This window comes from Leopardus geoffroyi, chromosome A2 (genome assembly GCF_018350155.1).
Source record: "Leopardus geoffroyi isolate Oge1 chromosome A2, O.geoffroyi_Oge1_pat1.0, whole genome shotgun sequence".
NCBI lineage: Eukaryota > Metazoa > Chordata > Mammalia > Carnivora > Felidae > Leopardus > Leopardus geoffroyi.
The window spans coordinates 95,877,048-95,903,300 of NC_059331.1; the positions used below are offsets into that span (position 1 = coordinate 95,877,048).

The 26,253-nt window shown below is 38.6% G+C and overlaps 1 protein-coding gene across 4 annotated transcripts in view; it reads right to left on the minus strand.

Annotated features, from left to right (window-relative positions):
• The window catches only part of LOC123607542 (lanosterol 14-alpha demethylase), a 46,589-nt gene that overhangs the window by 16,046 nt on the left and 4,290 nt on the right, over positions 1-26,253 (minus strand). The window contains exons 2-5 of one of the 4 annotated variants that reach the window (XM_045497036.1): positions 7,647-7,817; positions 6,135-6,583; positions 4,861-4,959; positions 920-1,096 (exon numbers count right to left, since the gene is read on the minus strand). In XM_045497036.1, coding sequence (XP_045352992.1) covers positions 920-1,096; positions 4,861-4,959; positions 6,135-6,308 — 450 coding nt within the window. In that variant the 5' untranslated portion in view covers positions 6,309-6,583; positions 7,647-7,817. Of the gene's footprint in view, positions 1-919; positions 1,097-4,860; positions 4,960-6,134; positions 6,584-6,658; positions 6,888-7,646; positions 7,818-26,253 lie in introns of those variants that run through there. The other 3 variants (XM_045497037.1, XM_045497038.1, XM_045497040.1) reach the window with 3 other exon arrangements.

The following is a 26,253-nucleotide window of genomic DNA, read 5'->3' on the forward strand; positions in this document are numbered from 1 at the left end:
TCCTATCCTGTTATCTTCTGGTATTCCAAACCAACCCAGACACCAACAGCATCTCCCAAAGGTTCATTACACTTTGATATCATTTTTATCCTACTTCACATATTCTCCCATTCTATTCCCAAACAAGTATCGTTCCTTTCACTATCTTCCAGAAGTTTAATTATGATTCAATATAGTCTGACTAAAATAAACTCACCCTAAGACAACCAATGGTTTTAAACCATTGGGACATTTCTATTTTAAGAATCTGATCAGCAGTATGAAAAAAATAGATATATTTGACCACAGGGATTTTCCAGGGCTCTTGCTTTTGGCCTTGAGGAGCCATTCATTCCCCCACAGCTCCCCCCACCCACCCCCATCCCCAGAAATAACACTTGATGTTGACTCCTAACTGCTGCACTGGGATACTAGGTAATGTGTGGTAGGATCTCGGCCAGAGCCCACACCAAGCAATTGAGCCAATGATCTCATTTGTGTTTTTTGTATCAACTTGCAACAGTTTAATACTGGACTTTAGGAGGAGGAAAGAAACCAAACTTCTAAAGCCAACAATCTCTAGCTCAAAACAAGCTCTTATGCTAGAATTTCAGAGGAGTGGGATGGCAGGAGGACCTTCTGATTAAAAAATGGGATTTTCTTATCACCCAGTGGACTCAAATCCAATGCACTGTTATCATTGGTTGTATTTCTCTGTGCAGGAAACCATTTAAAATTGCTTAGCCCGTGCCTGCAACTACAAAACAAATACCCATTCTTTGTCAGTTACCTAGGGGTTTTTGTCTTTTGAATGTCTCATTCTTCAGATTTTTGAACCAAGGAATGAATTGTCTCCACATTTTCCATGTACAATATTACACTACTACCTATAACATTATATTATAGATATGTCTTTCTTGGCGAGAAGAGCATCACCTACTGGATTAGGGACATCATATGCAACTCCCTTCCCAAACACAGGTGTTGTCAGGCGACTGTAGACATCTTCTGCATTCAGGTCTTCATTTTTACTATTAAAAAGCAGTGCAGCAGCATCACTCCCCAGAAGGTAAGTAAACGTCTTGCCCACCATGGTAAAGCTAAATACAGGTCCATACTAAAGAAAGAAAAGCAGCCTTAGTGACGATGCTAAAAAATATGGAGCACTAAAGAAATACTAACTTCTTTATTTTTGAAAATTAAAACGTGCATAAGCCTTAATGCAGTTATTCACCCAGTCTTTGTGCAGATTTATAATTTTATTCATCCAGTTCCAAGTGAAATATGAATAAATTTTTCATTTTTTTCAGTTTAGACTGAAAATATTTACTATCCTTTACACAAACATAATTTTAATAATTATTCTTTCATTATTGGACAAATGGGTGATGTGTCAGTTTTTTCACTTCTTATGGATATTTCTGCAATGAGTATCTCTGAGAATATAGATTTTTTTTTCCCGTTGGTTAAAGAAAAGTTTATAGGAGTCACCAAAGGTTATGACCTTTACATTATTACACAAGTTATATAGTATTTGCTGTGTAAAGACATCGGAAGTTTATTTAGTTACCCGTTTTTACTACTATCTCACCAACACTAAATGATTTCATTTTTATTTTATTTTTTTATTTTTTATTTATTTTTTTTCAACGTTTATTTATTTTTGGGACAGAGAGAGACAGAGCATGAACGGGGGAGGGGCAGAGAGAGAGGGAGACACAGAATCGGAAACAGGCTCCAGGCTCTGAGCCATCAGCCCAGAGCCCGACGCGGGGCTCGAACTCACGGACCGCGAGATCGTGACCTGGCTGAAGTCGGACGCTTAACCGACTGCGCCACCCAGGCGCCCCAATGATTTCATTTTTAATTCTTTGTTAATCTGGTTGAGTGTTAAATGCTTTCCCTTGCAGTTTTCTGATTATTTTGAAGACAAGGCTCTGAGGATATAATTGTGAACAAAAATACTATTCCAGACTCATGATGCTTAATCTACTGAAAAAGATACCACTTAAATCAAATAATCACATTAACAAATGTAAAACTGCAAATGTGACAAGTACTACCGGAAGGTAAGTATCTCTGTGATAAAAGAACTGATACAAGGGAGACCAAAGAGAGTAAAGACCACCTGAGCTGAGGCTCCAAGGATGAGGAGGAATTAGCACGGTGGCCAGACATGCACAAAGGTCCTGAAGGAAAGAGTGGAGGAAAGGACAGAGGAGCATAGTCTACAGAGCCTACACCACAGAGTCTCAGAAGCCATATTCAAGAGTTTTTTCCTTACAGGCAATGAAAAGCCATAGAAGATGTTAAACTGCATACGAGAGACACACTGATGTATGCATATTTTAAAAAGAAAGGTCCCTCTGGCTGTTATAGGAAGAAGAGGGAGGGACAAGAACAGAAAGAATACCAGAGGACGAGTTAGAGCCTATTACAGGAAACTGATGATGAAAACTTGCCACAGGGTTAATGGTGGGACAATGCCCATAGAAGCAAATGTATACTGAGTTATTCTGGAGAATCTGCAGATGGAAATGGATTAAGAGAGGGAGAGGGAAGTATCAAGAATGAATCATAGGCTTCAGTTCACTGTAAAACAGAACAATGGTGAGAAGAAAGAACAGGACAACCAGGATTGGAGAGAGAAAAACCAAGGGTGAGACTTTAGAAATATTGGATTTCTGATGCCTTTGAGACATCTCAGAAAAGAATCACGTGAGAGGTGAACATCCAAGTCTGGAGCTTATTAATGTGGGTGTCATCCACATACGGCTGGTAACTGAAGCTGCAGGTAGAGAGGAGATCACCTAGGAAAGAATAAAGGCCAAGGACCAAACCTCCATGAACCCCAACAGTAAATGGCCAGGCATGAGCCCACAAATGAGTTAGAGAAGACACAGTCAGAGAAGCAGGGGGAAAAAATGAGAGAAGTCACATTTAAGGAGGAGGGAGTAGTTGTGGTTACCAGTGACAAATACAGCTGAGAGGTCAAGTTCATTGAAATAGGAAATGGAGCTCATTAATGAAGGGTGGTATGAAGAGTAAGTAAACAGGAGATGTGGAAACAAAGTAAGTACAGAAAACTCGCTAAAGGGGGAAGGACATGAGAGGAGACTGAGTGGTCAACAGAAGCTCTGGTCCTTCTCAGAACAGAAGGTCTGGTTCTCTGAAAAATTTTTCAGAGAACATGGGAAAGATCCAGTTGAAGAAGTCACTATAGAAAGAAGAAAAACAGCATAATGTTCCTGAGACAAAAGATGGATTGAGACTTTAACTTCCAATAGGAAACAAAATAAAAACCAAGGTGACAGCACCTACTAGGCTAGAGCCCAAGATTCTAGAGCCAGACTACCAGGGTTCACATCCAGGGTCCTCCACGTATTAGCTGTTGTGACCTTGCTCCTACAGACAGAGAATTTAACTTCTCTGTACTTCAGTTTCCCTCATCCATAAAATGGAAATAATGACAGTTCCTACTATTATCAAGATTATATATACATATATATATACATACAGATTATATCCATGATGTGTATGTCAGATATAAATATATTATAGAAGAGTATGTTGGCCATAGTAAACATTACATGTGTTGTATTACTATTATTATTATTAAAAGCATACAGAGTTGGAAATCAGACCATATATAAATCTTGGCTTCACCACTAACCAGCAGGGAGCCCAAGAGCAAATTATATAACCTGTTTCTCAGTGTTATCATGTATAAAATGGATATACCTGAAAGGAATTTGTGGAGCTTCAGTGAAATAATCTATCTAAAGCACTCAGTATTGGCACAAAGTAAGTGTTTTATAATTAGTGTAACAGGAAGAAAAGAGAATGTATGTTTCAAAGTGGGAGCATGAGAGAGTTCTCTTTGGATGGTTATACATCTCTCTTTAAAGAGGAAACGAAATCATCTGCTTTGATAGGAAGATTCAGAAGTTTAGAAAATGAAGGTCTGAACTGTCAGTGTGGCAAACACAAAGTATGCCAACCATACTTTGGCATGATATGACTGTTGAGCAGTGTTCAAAGCTCATTCAAGGTAGGGAATCATGAAGTTAGGAAGGAACTTCCTAACTGGTGCAAGAAGAAAATGACTAATAGCCTCCCTCCAAGGTTGGGGTTTTACCATGTAAGTAAAATGAAAAGGAAATGTATGGTATTGGCTAAAGTGTAACTGAAATGGTGGACCATGGTGCCGGACTGGAAAAAGAAGGGAAGTAAAGAGGCTAATAATAGATCAGGAGAAAGTAAATGGGACAATGGACTAGAAGATCTAATGAGGTCAAAGAATGGTTACAATGGAAGGAGCTGTACAGGCAAGCTGGGAAAAGAAGTTATGGTCTCAGAATAAAGTGTCTAAATTTATACTGTGGAAATGAAACCATTAAGAGTGACAACCATTCAAAGTGGGCCTGTGGAATAAATGGTTGAATCAGCACGGGAAAGCTTGTTAGAAGGGCAAAGATCTGAGTGGCCGTGGCATCACCTAAGTAGATAAAACTGAAGTCACAGAAGAGATTTAAGGCAGGTTAGAAAATCCCACAGATGACTGGTTAAGAAAAATAAGGGTCAATCAGTATCAATTTTAACTATGATCAGTAAGTACAAAATTTAGGCTTGTGGTTTTTAGGCCATAGCTGCCAGAACTACAGGTTCCCTCAGGTGATGTTTCAGAGATCACCCAGGACATGGAAGAGATTAAGAGGATCTCCAAGACCCTTCCAGCTCTTAAACAGGAGCAGCTCTAATTTAATCTGTTTCCTATACTGGGGAGAAGCACAAGATCACAAATTTTTTTAATGTTCTGCCATCTAAAAGAAAGTTTGAAAAGCACTAATTTCTTTTCCTGTAATTATTTGGAAGACTTACCTTCTCATATGCATTTTCTAGGAATTCAATTGGACTTTTCCCAAATGCTATGGCATGTCCAAGGAATGGAATTGGAGAGAAAATGTATGGTGGACTTTTCTGCAAGAGAAAACAAAATTTGGACTCACATTTCATTCTAAAGGAGAAATCCAGTTTAGGTTCATGACCAAACAAATGAAATAAAAAATAAAGCATCAATAGTAACTTAAGAACAGCTAAACTGCAAATATCTTAGGAGTGGCCATACTAAACAGAAACTCAGAACGCGATGTAAGATAAATAACTAGACAAACACAAAGGTATTGCAACTGCACATGCTGAACACTGTCCAGAATATTTATTTGTGGCTCTAGGCAACTTTCTTAACCAACAGCAGTGGAAAAAAAAAAAAAAAAAAAAACAGGAAAATCAAACAACAGCATCTTCACCACTACCACTCACAATTTTAGTCCCAGATTCTTTCTATACCTAAAGAAGGTATAGAAAAAGACAAACAGTAACGTGTACAGAAAGTGAAATGTTTAAGAAGCTACATTTATCAGTAAACAAAACACATCTCATCCACTGATTTTAAAGAGAAGGTAGATCAGTCCTAGCAGATGCTTTAGCACCCACTATAAAAGGCACTTTCATAAAACTTTTAGTTCGTACATTCCACTGTACAAAGGCAGTGGAATGTAAAACTGTAAAACTGTAAAAGGCAGTTTTAAAAGCTACTTGGTGTTGGTTGGTTAAGGATGCATTCATCAAATATATTCGGTAAGTATGAAGCTAATGGTCAATAAAGGCACTAAATTAAAGAAACTGATACTTCATTGGCACAAGAAGTGACAATCCAGTCACTCTTACCCTACCAAACACTCCCCCCTTCAGACTGATATTAAGTCGCCATTAGGGGCAATATCACAGGCCGCAGGACATTGAACCCCACAAGGGCGCAGTCATCAAGACGACAGCCACAGGGACCGAAGCTGTCAGGGGCATCCCATCCCCAGTAGGGACTCCGCCAAAGTCTGTAACACCACTATGATCCTGGAGGTCCTGGCCAGCCGGACCCCCAGCACCAAGGCTAGCAAGGTCAAGGCAGTCTCGACCATCAGCAGCAGAGTTGCGGCCACCTCCCAGCCCCCAGTGCGCCCGCTTCCACCGCCCAGCCAAGCATGGCCGTGGTCACCACTCCTGCTAGCCCTTTGGCCGCCTGTGTCGTCGCCTGGCTCGCCCTTCGGCCACAGCGGTCGCTGCGTCCCCCGCCCGGGTCCCCGGGGTGCACTTACCGCCCCGGGCGGCATGGGGGCCAGGTGGCCGACTGCAAGGCGGAACAGGTAGACTAGGCCAAGAGTGAAGGCGCAGGCGATTAGCAGCATGGATAGGAGGTTGCCGCCGGTCACCCTCTCCATCGCCTGCCCCAACACCGACCCGCCCGCCTGCAGTAATCCCAGCAGCAGCATCCTGGCCGCCACAGCATCCACTACAGTTCGCTGGAGACGCTGGAGGCCGAGGTCGCGGCCGCTCCTCCGAATCCACGGAGCGAGAGAAGCCGGCAGATGGACGTCCGGACACGGCCCCGGCCCCCAGCTCTCCCACTAAACCAAGTCCCACCGCTACCCGTGGCTCCCACGCGCACCACCCTTAGCGTCACAGAACGAGGCGGGATCCGATGCTGACCACGCCTCTCAAGAAAGTCTGCCTACCACCGAGGTCTCCTTACGCCAGGAAAAAGGACCTGAAAAAGCAAGTTGCACTTATGGTATGGGTAGTACAGAGAAAAGAAGAGAACTTGAGTTTAGGAGGCGATTACCTCTGGGAACCTCAGACAACCTGAGCCTGCGTGCCGTGGGTGCGGGGCGCCACGATTCGGTGCGGGGAGGGGGCGGGCGGAGGGATCTCAGAGCGAGGTTTGCGAGTAGACGGCGGAGACCGCAGCGCGCTCGATGATTGCACCGCGTGCTCGTGAGGTGATCTCAGCATACATCACGTCAGCTGGGCGGGTGGCCTAGGCGCCGCCCCTCGCCCGGGCTCGCGGGTCTGCTGCACCTGATCCTATTTAGGGCCGGGATGCGGAGGCCTCTGAGAGACCGCCCACGGAGTCAGGAAAAGGGGAATTTTGAAAGACTGCTTCTGCACACTGAAGGGTGGGACGATGAGGTCAGTCCCACCCCTCCCCAGTTAAAACCAGTCTGACAGGTATTAATATACGGCATAAAGGTAACAAATCTTGGTTGTTGGCTGGATTATCCAGAAACAGGTTTCCGAAATAAATCTGTGTTATAGGCCATCGCGACCTAAGCCAACATTCCGCAAGAACTCCACTTTTGCCTGTTGAGCCGCCAGAGATTTAAAGCGGGAGTTCAGTCCTACAGCTACCGTCATACTGCTCCACCCACTCCTGTGGTTTCAAATAAGCATATATATATAATGACTACCAAATTTAATTTTTTTATATTATTCTCACGAGCTCCTGACCGTATTTAGGTATTTATTCAGTCAACATTAAGAGCTAGGCACTGGGGATACAGCAGAGAATGAGAAAACTGCAGGGCTTTCAGGGAAGGAGCAGAAATATCTAATTGCCTGGTCAACACCTCTAAGAGACCTCACATTCATCTCATTGTCAATAAATCCAAAACTGAATTTATTATCTCCTCCCACCCGGCTGTCAACCTGCCCCTCCTGTAATGCATATGTAGGAAGGGCATCGCTATCTACCCCATTGCCCTCCTCCTTCATTCTTCATAGTTAATCGCTACATCCTACAATTCCACCACCTTGAAAGTTTCTCCACTCACCTTAGGTCGCCACTCCACTGACCTTAGGTCAGGCCTCATCATTGCTTGTCTGCATTGCAAAAGTACTCTACGAGGTCTCTGCTTCCATGCTGGTCTTTAATGAGTCATCCCCCAGTGTTGCCATTTCTTGTATCTCTAAAGCTATGCTGTAATCATCTCTATAGGTTTCCTCTGTTAAAAGATAAACGTGAGAATAGGGATCATGCCTTAATTGTTTTTATATTCTGAGTTTATCCTAATACCTACCATAGCAGTTCTCAAACTGTGGTCCATGGCCCTCTGGGCATCCCCAAGACACGTTCAGAGTATCTGCAAAGTCAAAGCTCCTTATAATAATACTGTTATTTGCATTTTAACTGCTGGAATTTGCACTGATCGTAAAATCAATACTAAATAAAGCTTCTCCGGCCTTAGCACAAATCAAAGCAGGGGCACCAGACTGAGTCATTCATTATTCCTCACTGCCATGCACTTGCAATTAAAAAAAAAAAAAATTATCTACGTTAATTTTATTAAAGTTCAACCACTGAGGACATGTATTTAGCTACTTCTTTCATGGAATAACATTTTTGCTTGAAAGAATGACTGCCGAGTGCCAGTCATTCAGATTTGGGTATTTGACAGACATTTTCTTGAAAATTAAATCAGCCTGTTTGTGCTTTTAAAGAAATTCATTGGCAATATTTGTTGTCAATGATAAAATATTAAATGTTTCAAATAAAAATTAAGAATTTTAGAAAACAATCTACTACTATCAACTTGACAACTTACTAATTCTTGAGACTTTTCTGCAGAGGAAAATTTAGTAACAAATGGATTTTGTATACGATGTGTCAACATTGGAATCTTTGCATAATTCATTAAACCAGTATTTTCAGATGCCCAGTGCATGATGTTACAAAATCATGCCTGGGTAAAACATTCATTCAAACTACAAGCCGAAACAATAGATTTTCATGTAATATAAAAAGTTCATTGATATACTTTCAGATTCTAGACTGCAACTTTTAAGATACTACAACTTATAAAAAAATATATAATTATCTGGAAAAGTTATTAAAATATTCCTGCCTTTTCCAACTACACATCTGTGTGAAGACAGGTTTTCTTAATATACTTGAACCCAAACATTGCACAACAGATTGAATACAGGAGCGCACATGAGAATTCAAGTATCTTCCATTAAGCCTGGCATTAAAGAGATTTGCAAAAATCTGAAATAGTACCATGTTTCTATTTTTTTATTTGAAAACATAACTGTGTGCATTAAAATACACATGTTTATGTTAACATGGGTTGTTATTTTTAATAAATTAGTATTTTTATTTCTTCCCTTTAATTTGCATTACTGTCAATACATATAGATGTAACCCACATTTTTTTAAAAAGTTCTTTAGGGCTCTTAATAATTTATAAGATTGTGAAAGAGCTCTGAGACCAAAAATAATGAAAACTGCTAACCTAAAATTGAGTTGTGGGGCTTTTTTTTTTTTTTAAGTTTATTTTTGAAAGAGAGACAGAGTGCCAGCAGGGGAGGGGCAGCGAGAGAGGGAGACACAGAATCGGAAGCAGGCTCCAGGCTCTGAGCTGTCAGCACTAACCGTAAGATCTCAGTAACCATGAGATCATGACCTGAGCAAAAATTGGACACTTAACTGACTGAGCCACCCAGGCGCTCCCAGGTTGTCAATTTTTGTTCTCTCTGGAACCACATCCTATACCACCAGTATGATCTTCCTGTGAAATAGTTTTAAAGCAAGACCTTTTACTCATCAAAACTTCAAGGTAGTTCTCATTATTATATAACCATAGTTTTTGTTATTTTAATGTGAGTTTTCCAAAGTGATATTTCAGAAGTACATCATAAATTGAAAAGGGAGATTGTTGGGAGAGGGCCCAAGATGGCAGAACAGCATGGAATTTTTTGGGGGGTCTCTCGTCCCTGAAATGTAGCCAAATCAACACTAAACCACATGCACACCTACAAAACTGATTTGAGGATTAACACAACAATCTCTACAATCTGAACCACAAAACTCAGCAGGTACGAGTGAAGAGGTGAACTGGGGGAGAGAGGAGCCACAGAGGTCAGGGAGCTGTTTTTTGCTTGCAGAGAGAGGCCGGAGATGGGGGGAGAGTACCAGAAAAGCACCTCTTGCAAAAAAACAGCTGGAAAGAAAGTGGAAAAGTGGAAACATCTCCAGGGACTGAACAAAAAAAGGAGAAAGGAGAGGGTTTAAATTCCATTAAGACTCTATAAACAGGGGAGCACAGAGTCTGAAACTCAGCAGCTCCATACCTGGCGATGCTCTGGTGGGAAGGGCGAATCCTCAGGAGCAGAGAGCGAGGTCCAAAGAGTGAAGAGTCCAAGGGCCACAGGGGAAGAGGTGGTTCCCCTGCTGGGAGGACATTTGGTAGAGGCTGTGTGCTCCCCGCCCCTGGAGCAAAGACCCCAGTGGACCCAGAACAGCCACATTCACTGGTGCTGAAACAAGCACTATAAGGGTGAAGCCAGGCTCCAGGTGTGTGTTGTGATTTTTCATAAACTCTGAAACGCTGCTGCTACAAGGTCGCGCGAACTGTTTCTGGGGCAGGCTGGCACCCAGCCACAGGCTCTGAGCATCGACAGCAATGCAGTCTCCGAATGTTCCTGGGTGCAGCCAGCACCTGGCCATTGCTCAGCGAGGCCTTCCCCCTGAGGGTCTGAGCAGGTCAAAGCTGCAGTCCCTCAGAAGTGAGGGGCTGGGAAACACAGCCAAATTGTAGCAGGATTCTTGCACAGAGAGTTGCACAGAGAGTCGTAACAGAGGCTTTTCTTTCCAGGAAGCAATTTTATTTCTGCCAGCTTTGAATAACACTGGACCAGATGGACTTAACAGATATATTCAGAACATTTCATCCTAAAGCAGTAGAATACACGTTCTTCTCCAGTGCACATGGAACATTCTCCAGAATAGATCACATACTGGGACACAAATCAGCCCTCGACAAGTACAAAAAAATCAAGATCATACCGTGCATACTTTCAGACCACAATGCCATGAAACCCGAAATCAACCACCAGAAAAAATTTGGAAAGATAACAAATACTTGGAGACTAAAGAACATCCTACTAAAGAACGAATGGGCTAACCAAGAAGTGAAAGAGGAAATTAAAAAGTACATGGAAGCCAATGATAATGATAACACTGAAGCACAAAACCTCTGGGATGAGCAAAGGCGGTCATAAGAGGGAAGTATATAGCAATCCAGGCCTTCCTAAAGAGGTAAGGAAGGTCTCTGATACACAACCTAACCTTACACCTCAAAGAGCTGGAAAAAGAACAGCAAAATAAAACCCAAAACCAGCAGAAGACAGGAAATAATAAAGATTAGGACAGAAATCCATGCTATCAAACCCCCCAAAAAACAGTAGAACAGATCAATGAAACCAGAAACTGGTTCTTTGACAGAATTAACAAAATTGATAAACCTCTAGCCAGTTTGATCAAAAAGAAAAAGGACCCAAATAAATAAATTGAAGAATGAAAGAAGAGAAATCACATCCAACACCGCAGAAATACAAACAATAAAAAGAGAATATTATGAGCAACTATACACCAATAAAATGGACAATATGGAAGAAATGGACAAATTCCTAGAAACATAAACTACCAAAACTGAAACAAGAAGAAATAGAAAATTTGAACACACCCATAACCAGTAAAGAAATCGAATTAGTAATCACAAATCTCCCAAAAAACAAGAGTCCAGGGCCAGATGGCTTTACAAGGGAATTCTATCAAACATTTAAAGAAGAGTTAACACCTATTCTCTTGAAGCTGTTCCCAAAAATAGAAATGGAAAGAAAACTTCCAAACTTTTTCTATGAAGCCAGCATTACCTTCATTCCAAAACCAGAGACCCCACTAAAAAGGAGAACTACAGACCAATTTCCCTGATGAACATTGATGCAAAAATCCTCAACGAGATACTATCCAACCAGATCCAACAATATATTAAAAGAATTATTCACCACAACCAAGTGGGATTTATTCCTGAGATGCAGGACTGGTTCAATATCCACAAAACAATCAACCAATAAAACAAATCAATAAATACATTACATCAATAAAATAAAAGACAAGAACCACATGATCCTCTCAATAGATGCAGGAAAGCATTTGACAGAATACAGCATCCTATCTTGATAAAAGCCCTCAAGAAAGTAGGGCTAGAAGGATGATACCTTGAGATCATAAAAGCCATATATGAAAGACTCACTGCTAATATCATCCTCAATGGGGAAAAACCGAGAGCTTTCCCACTAAGGGCAGGAAGAAGACAGGGATGTCCACTCTCACCACTGTTATTCAACATAGTATTGGAAGTCTTAGCCTCAGCAATCAGACAACACAAAAGAATAAAAGCATCCAAATCAGCCAGGAGGAAGTCAAACTTTCACTCCTTGCAGATGACATGACACTCTGTATGGAAAACCCAAAAGACTGCTACAACCAAAACACCAAAAACCAAAAACTGCTACAACTGATCCATGAATTCAGCAAAGTTGCATGATATAAAATTAATGCACAGATATCAGATGCATCCCTATACACCAATAATGAAGCAACATAAAGAGAAATCAAGGCATTGATACCATTTACAGTTGCACCAAAAACCATGAAATATCTAGGAATAAACATAACCAAAGAGGTGAAAAATTTATACACTGAAAATTATAGAAGTTTATGAAAGAAATTGAAGAAGGCACAAAAAATGGAAAAATACTCCATACTCCTGGATTGGAAGAATAAACATTGTTAAAACATCGATACTACCCAAAGAAATCTACATATTCCATGCAATACCTATAAAAATAACACCAGCATTCTTCACAGAGCTAGAACAAACAAGCCTAAAATTTGTATGGAACCAGAAAAGACCCCAAGTAGCCAAAGCAATCTTGAAAAAGAAAACCGAAGCTGGAAGCATCACGCTCCTGAACTTCAAGACTTATTACAAAGCTGTAATCATCAAGACAGTATGGTACTGGCACACAAACAGACACTCAGATCAATGGAACAGAATAAAGAACCTAGAAATGGATCCACAAGCATATGGCCAACTAATCTCTAACAAAGCAGGAAAGAATATCCAGTGGAATAAAGACAGTCTCTTCAGCAAATTGTGCTGGGAAAACTGGACAGCGACATGCAGAAAAATGACCTGGGCCACTTTCTTACACCATACACAAAAATAAACTCAAGATAGATGAAAGAAAGTCATCAAAATCATAGAGGAGAAAGCAGACAAAAACTCTTTGAATTTGGCCACAGCAACTTCTTACTCAACACGTCTGCGGAGGCAAGGAAAACGAAAGCAAAAATGAACAATTGGGACCTCAACAAAATAAAAACCTTCTGCACAGCAAAGGAAACAATCAGCAAAACTAAAAGGCAACCGACAGAATGGGAGAAGATATTTGCAAATGACAGATCAGATAAAGGGTTAGTATCCAAAATCTATAAAGAACTTATCAAACTCAACACCCAAAAAACAAATAATCCAGAGAAGAGATGGGCAAAAGACATGAATAGACACTTCTCCAAAGAAGACATCCAGATGGCCAACCGACACATGAAAAATTGCTCAACATCACTCCTCATCAGAATTGAGAGGAGGAAATACAAATCAAAACCACAATGAGATACCAACTCAACCTGTCAGAATGGCTAATCTTAACAACTCAGGCAACAACAGGTGTTGGCAAGGATGCAGAGAAAGAGGATCTCTTTTGCACAGCTGGTGGGAATGCAAACTGGTGCAGCCACTCTGGAAAACAGTATGGAGGTTCCTCAAAAAATTAAAAATAGAACTACCCTACAATCCAGCAATTGCACTACTAGGTATTTATCCAAGAGATACAGGTGTGCTGTTTCGAAGGGGCACATGTACCCCAAAGTTTATAGTAGTGATAACGACATAGCCAAACTATGGAAAGAGCCCAAATGTCCATCGATGGATGAATGGATAAAGAAGATGTGGTATATATATACAATGGAGTATTAATCAGCAGTCAAAAAGAATGAAATCTTGCAATTTGCAACTACATGGATGGAACTGGAGGGTATTATGCTAAGTGAAATTAGTGAGAGAAAGACAAATATCATATGACTTCACTCATATGAGGACTTTTAAGACACAGATGTACACAAGGGAAGGGAAACAATAATATAAAAACAGGGAGGGGGACAAAACATAAGAGACTCTTATTTATTCTTGAGGGGGAGAGAGCCAGAGTGAGTGGTGGAGGGGCAGAGAGAGAGGGAGTCACAGAATCCAAAACAGGTTCCAGGCTCTGAGCTGTCAGCACAGAGCCTGATGTGGGGCTCAAACTCACAAGCTGTGAGATCATGACCTGAGCTGAAGCCAGACGCTTACCCAACTGAGCCATCCAGGCACCCCAAGAGACTCCTAAATATAGAGAACAGAGGGTTACTGGAGGGGTTGTGGGAGGGGGGATGAGCTAAGTGGATAAGGGGCATTAAGGAATCTACTCCTGAAATCATTGTTGCACTATATGCTAACTCACTTGGATGTAAATTAAAAAAAAAATTTTTTTTAATTAAAAAAGGGGTGCCTGGTAGACTCAGTTGGTTAAGTGTCTGACTCTTGGTTTTGGCTCAGATCATGATCTCGTGGTTTTGTGAGTTCAAGCCCTGCATCAGGCTAAGCTGGCAACCCAGAGCCTGCTTGGGATTCTCTCTCTCCCTCTCTGCCCCTTCCCCACTCACGCTGCCTCTGTGTCTCTCAAAATAAATAAATAAACTTAAAAACTTTTTTTAAAAAAATTTTTAAAAATGACCTAAACTGATTATCAGACATTTATAAGCTTTATTTATCCCATGTAGTGTGGAGACTCATATTTTTCACTACAGAAATATGGTTTGATAATGGTACCCTGGTATCCCAGGTTCTGCCGAAGGTGTTAAATGTGCAGAATCTGTATGTCTTTCATTTTTAAGATGTGAAAAACTCAGATGGCAAAAATAATCTATTTTGAGGGTCTCAGATACAGATCATGGACTTGTAATTCCTTCTCTATGTGATTTGACAAAAAATTTCTCAGTTTATTTCCTAGTTTCAAGAAGAACCCTCCCTGTATGCACAGGAATATTGTCTCAGATTTCAACTCCTCTCCCCAGGACCGTATTACCAGAATGCATCACACCAGGCCTAATATCGTCTTAAGAAATACATAAATATAATAAAAGAAGTGGCTATTTTCTAAAGCACATAATTCAAAATATGAGGGTTTTTTTTTTTTTTGGCTTAGACAACAGAATTTAATATTCTCATAGTTCTGGAGGTTGGAATTCCCAGATCAAGGTGCTAGCTGATTCAGTTCCTGACAAGAGCTCTTTCCCTGGTTTATAGACAGTCATCTTCTCGCTGTGTCCTCACATGGTGGAGAGAACTCTGATGTCTCTTCCTCTTCTTATATGGATGACACCACATAAAACAAACAAAAAACAACAAACAAACAAAAAGGATGACATCAGCCTTGGGTTGGGGCCCCTCCGTTATGAGCTATTTTAACTTTTATCAGTTCCTTACAGGCCCTATCTCTGCATATAGTCACATAGGAGTTAAGGGCTTCAACATATGAATTTTGTCTTCATTACTGTACCTTTCTTATAAGTTTGAAATTGGGAAATATGAGTTTTCCAGCTTGGTTATTAATTTTTAGGACTGTTTTGGTTTTTCCGTGTCCCTCAAATTTTTATATGAATTTTAGGATCAGCTTATCAATTTCTCTAAAAAAAGCCAGCTATCCTTTGATAGGGATTACATTGAATCTGTGGATCAGTTTGGGGAGTATTACCATCTTAACAACATGAAGTCTTATAATCCATGAACAGCGATGTCTTTCCATTTATTTAAGTCTTCTTTAATTTCTTTGAATGATGTAAAGTGTTCTGTTCATCAGCCTTCCACTTCTCTTGTTAAATGCATTTTTAAGTATTTTATTTGTATGACATTATACATCGATACATGGTGTTATACATGGGATAATTTTTCTTTTTTTTCTTGTTCTTTTTCTTTCTTTCTTTCTTTCTTTTTTTTTTTTTTTTTTTTTTTTTGAGAGAGAAAGAGAGCGAGCCCATGCATGCCAGTAGGGTAGGGGCAGAGGGAAGGAGAGAAAATCTTAAAGCAAGCTGCATGCCCAGCACAGAGCTGACACAAGGCTCAATCTCAGGACCAACCATGAGATCATGACCTGAGCCAAAATCAAGAGTCAGACACAACTGAGACACCCAGGCACCCCACATAGGATAATTTTCTTAATTGCATTTTAGATTGTTCATTATAACTGTATAGAATTACAGTTGCTTTTTGTAAATTGATCTTGTATCCTGCTACCTTACTGAACTCACTTACTAGTTCTAATAGGTTTTCAGTAGTTCATTGGGATTTTCTATATACAAGATTATGTCATCTGCATATATAATTTTATTTTTTCCTTTCCAGTATGATTTCTTTTCTTTTTTTTTTTTTTTTTTTTTTTTTTTTTTTTTTTTTTTTGCCTAATTGTCATGGCTTGAAACTCCAGCACAATGTTGAATATAGAAATGGTAAGAACAGACACCCCTGATGATGCTGGCTGTGAGTTTTTTGGTAGATACTCTTTATCAGATTGAGTTAATTCCCTTCTATTATTAGTTTGTTGAGTGTTTTTATCTTGCAGGGGTGTTGCATTTTTTTCAAATGACTTTTCTATGTCTACTGAGCTGATCATGTGGTTTTTGTCCTTATTAATATATCATATTGCATTGATTTTCATTTGTTGAACCAACCTGGTCATGGTATATAATTATTTTTGTATGTTGCTGGATTTGATTTGCTTGTATTTTGATGAGGATCTTTGCATCTGTATTCATAAGGAATACTGACTGCCCTTTTCTTAGGATGTCTTTGTTTGGTTTTGGTATCAGGATAATACTGGCCTCATAGAGGCCATTTGGATCTAATAATTTAATTTGCTGTTTTTTGTTTTGATTATTGTAGGCTTTCTGTGCTGAGGATCAGCCTAAGGTTTAAACTTAATGTCTTTTCTGAGTCTTTCCTTGGGGGTTGCTCACTTTCTGATTTTCCTTGTATGTGCAATTGTTTTTGAATGTCCTGGTCTTTAATGTCTGGCTCCCAAAAGAGGAAAAAGAAAAATGAAGGGAGAAGGGAAGGGCACTAACCCTTTAAATCCCAGAGAAGTCACTTCAGCCTGAGGGGGAGGGTCTTGCAATATCTAGGAGAGGTGCAATAATGGTCACCTATTTATTGACTACACCTCTCTATTTAGAAGCAGCAGTCAGCCAGAAGAGCTCAGATATCTAATATTTGGAGGACAGGGTCCTTTTTTTGCCCATTCTGGCTCCTGCAGGTTGTGTGCAGGCTGCTCCTGGAACATGTGCACAACTGCCTGTGAGGGGATTGGGATGGGGAATGGTAAATACACAGGCTATTTGATTTTATTTTAATTCCAGTATAATTAACATACAATATTATATTAGCTTAAGGTATACAATATAGTTATTCAACAATTCTATAAATTAGTCACTGTTCATCAAGATAAGTGTACTTTTATTCCCCTTCATCTATTTCACCCATATATATATATATATATATATATATATATATATATGATAATATATGTGGTATATATGGTATCCATATCCTTGCCAATGCTGGTTGTTTCTTGTGTTTTTTATTTTAGCCATCCTGACAGGTCTGAAGTGATATCTCATTGTGGTTTTGATTTGCATTTCCCTAATGATTAGCGATGTTGAGCATTGTTTCATGTGTTTGTTGGCCATGTGTATTCATGTCTTCTGCCCATTTTCTAATTGGATTGTTAGTTTTTTTGGTGTTGGGTTGCATCAGTTCTTTGTACATTTTGGATACTAATCTTTCATTGGATGTGTCATTTGCAAATATCTTCTCCCATTTAGTAGGTTGTCTTTTAGTTTTGTTGATATTTCATTGACTGTGCAGAAACTTTCTATTTTGATGTAGTCCCATTAGTTTATTTTTGCTTTTATTTCCCTTTCCTCAGGAGACACATCTGGAAAAATATTGTACTGGCCAATGTCAGAGAAATTACTGCCTGTGCTCTCTTCTAGAATTTTTATGCTTTCAGATCTCACATTTAGGTCTTCAATCCAATTTTAGTTTATTTTTGTGTATAGTGTAAGAAAGTGGTCCTGTTTCATTCTTTTGCATCTAAATGTCCTGTTTTCCCAACACCACTTATTGAAGAGACATTCTTTTTCCCATTAGATATTTTTGCTTTCTTTGTCAAAGATTAATTGACCATATAATTGTGGGTTCATGTCTGGGTTCTCTATTCTGTTCCATTGATATGTGTGTCTATTTTTGTGCTACTAACATACTCTTTTGATTACTACAGCCTTGTAGTATATCTTGAAATCTGGGATTGTGATACCAGATTGCTTAGGTATTCAGGGTCTTTTGTAGTTCCATACAAATTTTTGGATTGTTTGTTCTAGTTCTGTGAAAAAGGTATTTTGATAGGGATTACGTTAAATCTGTAGATTGCTCTGGATAGTATGGACATTTTAACAGTATTTCTTCTTCCAACCCATGAGCATAGAATATCTTTCCATTTGTTTGTGTGATCTTCAATTTCTTTCATCAGTGTTTCATAGTTTTCAGAGTACAGGTCTTTCACCTCCCTAAGTTTATTCCTAGTTATTATTTTTAATGTAACTGCAAATGAGATTGTTTTCTTGATTTTTCTTTTTGCTGTTTCATTATTAGTGTATAGAAATGCAACGAATTTCTGTATATTTTGTATCCAGCAATTTTACTGAATTCATTTATCAGTTCTGATTGTTTTTTGGGGCAGTCCTTAGGCTTTTCTATATGTAGTATCATATCATCTGCAGATAGTGAAAGTTTTACTTCTTCCTTACCAATTTGAATGCCTTTTATTTCTTTTTCTTGTCTGATTGCTATGGCTAGGACTTCCAGTACTATGTTGAATAGAAGTGGTGAGAGTGGATATCCTTGTCTTGTTCCTGACCTTACAGGAAAATCTCTCAGTTTTTCACCATTGAGTGTGATGTTAGCTGTGGGTTTTTCATATATGCCTTTATTATGTTAAGTATGTTTTCTCTAAACCTACTTTATTAAGAGTTTTTATCATGAATAGGATGCTGCACTTTGTCAAATGCTCTTTCTGCATATATTGAAATCATCATATAATTTTTATTCTTTCTCTTATTGATGTGATGCCTCATATTGATTGATTTACAAATATTGAAACATCCTTGCATCCCAGGAATAAGTCCCAGTTGGTCACGGTGAATGATTTTTTAATGTATTATTGGATTCAATTTGCTACTATTTTGTTGAAGATTTTTGCACTTATGTCCATCATAGATACTGGCTATAGTTCTGTTTTTTGTAGTGTCTTTATCTGGTTTTGGTATCAGGGTAATGCTGGCCTCAATACATAGGCAGTTTTAAAAGCTAACATATTATAAATTTGGTTTGTAACTCTATATTTTTCTATATATTTAAGACATTAATGCCTTTAAAAGAATTATTAATTTATGTTTGGGGCACACATTGTATAATTTTGTGACATAACAACCAAAGGGACAGAGCTGTAAAGAAGCAGAGTTTTGTATGTTATTGAAGTTAAGGTTGCATAAATTCAAATTAGTGTTACAACTTCGGCATGTTAAGTGTAATCCCCATGGTAACCACAGAGAAAAAATAGCTATGAAATACACATGAAAGTAAATAAGAAGGGAATTTAAAGAGTTCACTGCAAAAAAAAAAAAAAAAAAAAATCAGCCAAGCACAAAAGAAGACTGCAAGGCAGGTAATGAAGGTCAAAAATGTTATATGGCATATAGAAAACATACAGCACAAGGACAGAAGTTAAATCCTTCATCAGTAATTACTTTAACTGTAAATGAATAAGAGAGTCACAAAAACACAAAAACATATGATTCCACTTATATGAAGTACTTAGTGTAGTCAGAATCCTAGAGACAGAAAGAATGGTGGTTGTCGGGACTGGAGGGAAGGAGAAATGGGGAGTTATTGTTTAATTAGAGTTTCAGTTTTGTAAGACAAAAGTCATGGAGATGATGGTAATGATAATTGCATAACATTATAAATATATTTAACAGCATACTTAAAAATAACTAAGATAGTAAATTTTGTTGTGTATTTTACTGCAATAAAAATTTTGAGGGGCGCCTGGGTGGCTCAGTCAGTTGATTGTCCGACTTCAGCTCAGGTCATGATCTCGCACTCCATGAGTTCAAGCCCCGTGTCGGGCCCTGTGCTGACAGCTCAGAGCCTGGAGCCTGTTTCGGATTCTGTGTCTCCCTCTCTCTCTGCCCCTCTCCTGCTCATGCTCTCTCTCAATGTCAAAAATGAATAAATGTTAAAAAAATTTTTTTAAATAAATACAAAAAATTTTTGAAAAAAAAATGTTTAATGCAGCAATGGCTATGAAAGCCAAGTATTGGAAGCAACCTAAATATCAACTGCCTAACATTTTTAGACCAAGACGATCCTTGAATAAGATGGGTTTGAACTGCGTGGGTCCACTTACATATAGATTTTTTTTGATAAATACAGTACTGAAAATGTATTTTCTATTCTTTATGATTTTCTTAATTACATTTTATTTTCTCCTAGTTTACTTTATTGTAAGAATACAATACATAGTACCTATAACATACAAAATATGTATTACTCAACTGTTTATGTTATTGGTAAACATAAACTGTTCAACAGTAGCAACAGTAGGCTATTAGTAGTTAAGGTTTGGGGGAGTCAAAGTTATATAAAGGGACTCCTGGGTGGCTCAGTCATTCAAGTGTCCGACTTTGGCTCAGGTCATGATCTCACAGTTTGTGAGTTCGAGCCCCACGTCGGGCTCTGTGCTGACAGCATGGAGCCTGGAGCCTGCTTCGTATTCTGTGTCTCCCTCTCTCTCTGCCTCTCCCCCGTTTGTGCTCTGTCTCTCTGTCTCTCTCTCCCAAAAATATAAGCATTAAAAATATTTTTTAATTAAAAAAAGTTATATACAGATTTACAACAGCCTGGAGGGTCAGTGCTCCAACTTCGCATTGTTCAAGGGTCAACTGTACTTTATTACTATATTTCATAATGGAACATTAAACAACAGATGGAATGCTTACCAAAATATAATTATGAATATCATATAGAAAAGTGGGGAAATATAAAATTTTAATATATGTTAATAGTTGCTAATTACAAAAACATGTGCTAGAAATTGGGTTTTTTTTTTTTTTTTTTTTTTTTTTTTGCATTTAATCCATTATATACACTAAATCTTCACCACAGCATGACACTTTAGGAAATTTTTTATCAGAAGAGAAAATCAAGAGGGGTGCCTGGGTGGCTTAGTCGGTTAAGCAGCCGACTTCGGCTCAGATCATGGTCTCACAGTTTGTGATTTCAAGCCTGCGTCGGGCCCTATACTGACAGTTCAGAGCCTGGAGCCTGTGTTGGATTCTTTGTCTCCTTCTCTCTCTGCCCCTCCCCTGCTCATGATCGCTCTCTCTCTCTCTCTTTCAAAAGCAAATAAACATTAAAAAATTTTTTTTAAAAAAAGAGAAAATCAAGAGACAGATTAAATGACTTTCACAAAACCAAGGAGTTAATTAGGGATGCAAAATAGTTTGGTTCCAAAGTCCAGTATTTTACTGTACTGATATTATGTAAAACAAACTATATGCATATGTTATAAACTCGAAGGTAAAAGATAACATGCAAACATTAAATTGGCTATGTTAAGAGAATAGGATCATGTGACTCAATTTTTACTCTTTAAAAAAAATTTCTTTTAATGTTTTTATTTATTTTTGAGAGAGCAAGAGACAGACAGAGGATGAGTGGGGGAGGGGCGGAAAGAGGGAGACAGAATCTGAAGAAGGCTCCAGGTTCTGACCTGTCAACACAGAGCCCAATGCAGGGCTCGAACTCCAAGATCTTGACCTGAACTGAAGTCAGATGCTTAACTGACTGAGTCACCCAGGTGCCCCCATTTTTACCCTTTTTGTAACATGTACTCATTGAGAAAAAAGTGGAAAATACAAATGAGCAAAAAGAAAATTAAATTTAACTGTCATCTCAGTCCCCCTAGATTTAATCACTGTTACGTTGTTTCCTATTTAAAAACTTATTTTACTGTTATTTCACCATCTTTTCTAATTAGAATAATAAAATAGATGCATACTACACATGATAATAAGCCAAGGTAAACAGTGGAAAATTCAGTTATAGTTTCCTCAAGGAGCATAATAGACAGTCATAAAGATTAACAGGGCTTACAATGTTTAAATGTTAAACAGAACTCTATTAATAGCTGGTATTTATTAATCATCTATGTGAAGCACTTTTCTTTTTTTTAATTTTATTTAATGCTTATTCATTTTTGAAAGAGAGAGACAGAGCACAAGCAGGGGTGGGGCGGACAGAGAGGGGGACACAGAATCTGAGGCAGGCTCCAGGCTCTGAGCTGTAAGCACAAAGCCTGACACTGGTCTTGAACTCATGAACCGCGAGATCATGACCTGAGCCGAAGTTGGACACTCAACCGACTGAGCCACCCAGACACCCCATTGAAGCACCTTTCTTTTGATGACTCTAGAGAAAGTTTCAGCCGCCTCTCAGTTTTTCTAATCCCTCCTTTAATTCTGCCAATAAGGAGGAATGCTAATATAAATGAAAAGGAAGGTAAGGGTATTTACTGAATCATAAAACCCTTACAAATTTCTCTTCCAAGACTTTGGCACAAGGACAGTCCTGCATCTGCTCTTGCTTAGGCTACTCCTATGGTTAGGGTAGGTTAACTGCTACAACAAAACACCCCAAAACCTCAGACTCTCAGTAAGTTTCTCATTTATGTAACAGTACAAAATAGCCATGCCTAGTTGAGGAGCTGTGTTACAAAACAGGACTTCCAGTTAGGGAATGGAATGTCTGTTTAGAAGCTAGGTCTGGAAACAGCTTAATCATTTCTGCCTGTTTCATTAGTGAGAATTCAATCACAGTAGACCCACATAACCACAGGGGATGTTTAGAAATGTAGTCTCGTAGCATGCCAAGAAGGAAAAGAAAATGGGGTTTGTTGTAGAGGTAAGTGGTAACAGTAACCAGATATGTCTTAGGCTGGCGTGGGAGGAGTGGATGGATTATGCTATGTTCTAGGTTTAGGATGAACAATTTCCTTTTGCCGGTATTCTTTAAATTTGTCTTTCTTCATCATCAGAATTTGAAAATAAGGTTAGGGATAAAAGAAACTACTCACTTGTTTTGTTTATAATCCACTAAAATATATCAGTCCAAGAGGTAGGCTCAGTACAAACCAAGCTAATTGGATTCCTTTTCTAGAATATCTAGATACATGGGGCGCCTGGGTGGCGCAGTCGGTTAAGCGTCCGACTTCAGCCAGGTCACGATCTCGCGGTCCGTGAGTTCGAGCCCCGCGTCGGGCTCTGGGCTGATGGCTCAGAGCCTGGAGCCTGTTTCCGATTCTGTGTCTCCCTCTCTCTCTGCCCCTCCCCTGTTCATGCTCTGTCTCTCTCTGTCCCAAAAATAAATAAACGTTGAAAAAAAAAAATTTAGAATATCTAGATACAAAGAAATAAATCAACTTTTTTTTTAATGAGCTACCAAAACGATGTCTCTGTGACATCCTTTGTCACAGAGAAGAGCCTGAGAAAATGAGGCTAAAACATAGACTCTGAGTCAAACGAAAAGCAAAGAATCCTGATACTGCTCAGTTTCTCATGTAGTCGTGAAATAAAAATAGAAGGTGCTCCTTCTCATTCTTTAGGGAAAAAATATTTTAAAAAATATTAACTTTCTCTTTAAGAATGAAAGTTAGCTTCTTACCAGTAAAATTTGTTAGCTAGATAGAAAGCCAAAAGAAACACATTTTTGTTTAACAACTTACTTTTCACAAGATAAAAATTTTCTTTGTGAAAATAAAGTTACTAGTTTACTTTTCTGTTACACAAATGAAGACTTTAAAGATTTTATTGCTTCAAATGTTTGTGAAAAATTATTTACCTAATTTAAAAAGTCACAAAATAATAATTCTGAAAATTAGATAGTTTTACATTGTATCTGTTTGTGTAAATTATGCAACAGTAAGCCTCAGCTTTTTTTTTTAATGCATTGAACTCTAGAAACTACAGTTTTAACTATTTTGTTCTCTTCCTACTACAAGTAAAAATTTAATAAAATGATTTTAAACAGTTTTTGCCCCTAGAACCCAAACACAATGCAATGCGTTTTGTTTCATTAAACTTTTCTTCCTCACAGTTAACTCAAAGTTAGTTTCACCTAGGTCTTCTCTGGCTTCAGTTACATGAGCAAGGTTTTTGTTTTTGTGTTGTTGTTGTTGTTGTTGTTGTTGTTGTTGTTGTTGTTGTTGTTTTTAGGTTAAGTAGATAAGGTTTCTGTCCTTTGCAATGGAAAGAATTTTGACAAAACAGCACTTGCTTGATCTCATTCTCCATTCATAGGGCCTTCTTCAAGTCATCAGAGGGTGACTGGGACAAAGCAGGATTCTAGATGTTGAGTCTCAGACAAGCAGCATCACCCAATTTCAAAATGACTGGCAGCCTTTTTTTTTTAATCCCCACAATAACTCTGCAAAATATTGTTACCCCATATAGTATTCTTAATGCCCTCCTCAAATCTCTTAGATATGTCCTATTCATGTTATAGATAATGTTGTCCTAATGTATGTACCTGTAACTTTCCAACTTAACAGTTTTCTCTTGGCTAGCCTGGGTAGGCCAGAAGTGCTGTGGAATCCCTAGAAGTAGCCCCTCAGCCATGATGAAAGAGAGTTAAGAAATAAGTACCATTCTGTACTCATACAACCATTCTGTTTTTCACTTTCAGTATTCAATAAGTTACATGAGATATTTAACACTTTGTTATAAAATAGGCTTTGTGTTAGATGATTTTGCCCAACTGTAGGCTAATGTAAGTATTCTGTGCACATTTAAGGTAGGCTAGGGTAAACTATGATGTTCAGTAGATTAGCTGTGTTAACTACTTCTTTTAAATTAAATTTTTAATTTTAATTCCAGTATTGTTAACATACAGTGTTATATTAGTTTCAGGTGTGAAGTATAGTGATTCAACAATTCTGTTCATTACTCAGTGCTCTTCATAATAAGTGTACTCTTTAATCCCCATCAGTTATTTTACTGATCCCTCACCCAACTCCCCTCTGGTAACCATCAGTCTGTTTCTTGGTGGGGATGGGGGGAGAAAAGAGTCTGTTTCTTGGTCTGTCTTTTTTCCTTTAGTCATTTAGTTTCTTAAATTCCACATATGAGCAAAATTATAGGGTATTTGCCTTTCTCTGATTTATTTAGCTTAGCATTATGCTCTCTATCTCCATCCATGTTGTTGCAAATGATAAGATTTCATTCTTATTGGGGTGCCTGGGTGGCTCAGTTAGCTGGGCATCCAATTCTTGATGTCTCCTCAGGTCATAATCCCAGCATCACGAGATCAAGGCCCACATTGGGCCCCACCCTGAGTGTGGAGCCTGCTTGAGATTCTCTCTCTCTCCCTCTTCCCATCTTCCCCACTCATGCTCTTTCTCTTTCTCTCCAAACTAAAAAAAAAAAAAAATTAAGACTTTATTCTTTTTTATGGCTGAATAATATTTTATTGTGTATAGATACCACACCTTCCTTATCCATTCAACAAAACTAAAAGGCAGCCTACTGAATGGGAGAAGATATTTGCAAATGACATATCCAATAAAAAGTTAGTATTCAAAATATATAAAGAACTGATACAACTCAACATCCAAGTAAACAAATAAACCAGTTAAAAAATAGGTGGGAGACATGAACAGACATTTCTTGAAGGAAGACATACACATGGCCAGCAGACACATAAAATGATGCTCAACATCACTAACCATTGGGGAAATGCACATCAAAACTACAATGAGATATCACCTTATAACTGTCAGAATGACTACATTAGAAACACAAGAAACAAGAGTCGGTGAAGATGTGGAGAAAAAGGAACCCTCTTGCACTGTTGGTAGGAATGAAAACTGGTGTAGCCACTGTGGAAAACAGTATGGAGGTTCCTCAAAAAATTAAAAAATAGAACTACCCCTTGATCCAGTAATCACACTACTGGGCATTTACCCAAAAAATGCAAAAACACTAATTCAAAGGGATGCATGCACTCTTACATTTATTGCAGCATTATATACAATAGCTAAATTTGGAAGTAGCCCAAATGTCCATCAATAAATGAATGGGTAAAGAAGATGTGGTATAAACTGCTTTTTGGATTTACATTATTTTAAATTCATATTGGATTTATCGGGATGGGACCCTATTAAAAATTGAGGGAGATCTGTAGAGGATTACTGATCTTGGCTCTGGTTTATATTTAACAGAGCTCTCCCATTCCTAATGGAGAAACAGTAGGAATGGTACATGAATTTCAGTTTTAAGCTAGCCTCTAAAACAAAATTGCCCTGCTTTCTAACTCCAATGAAAGT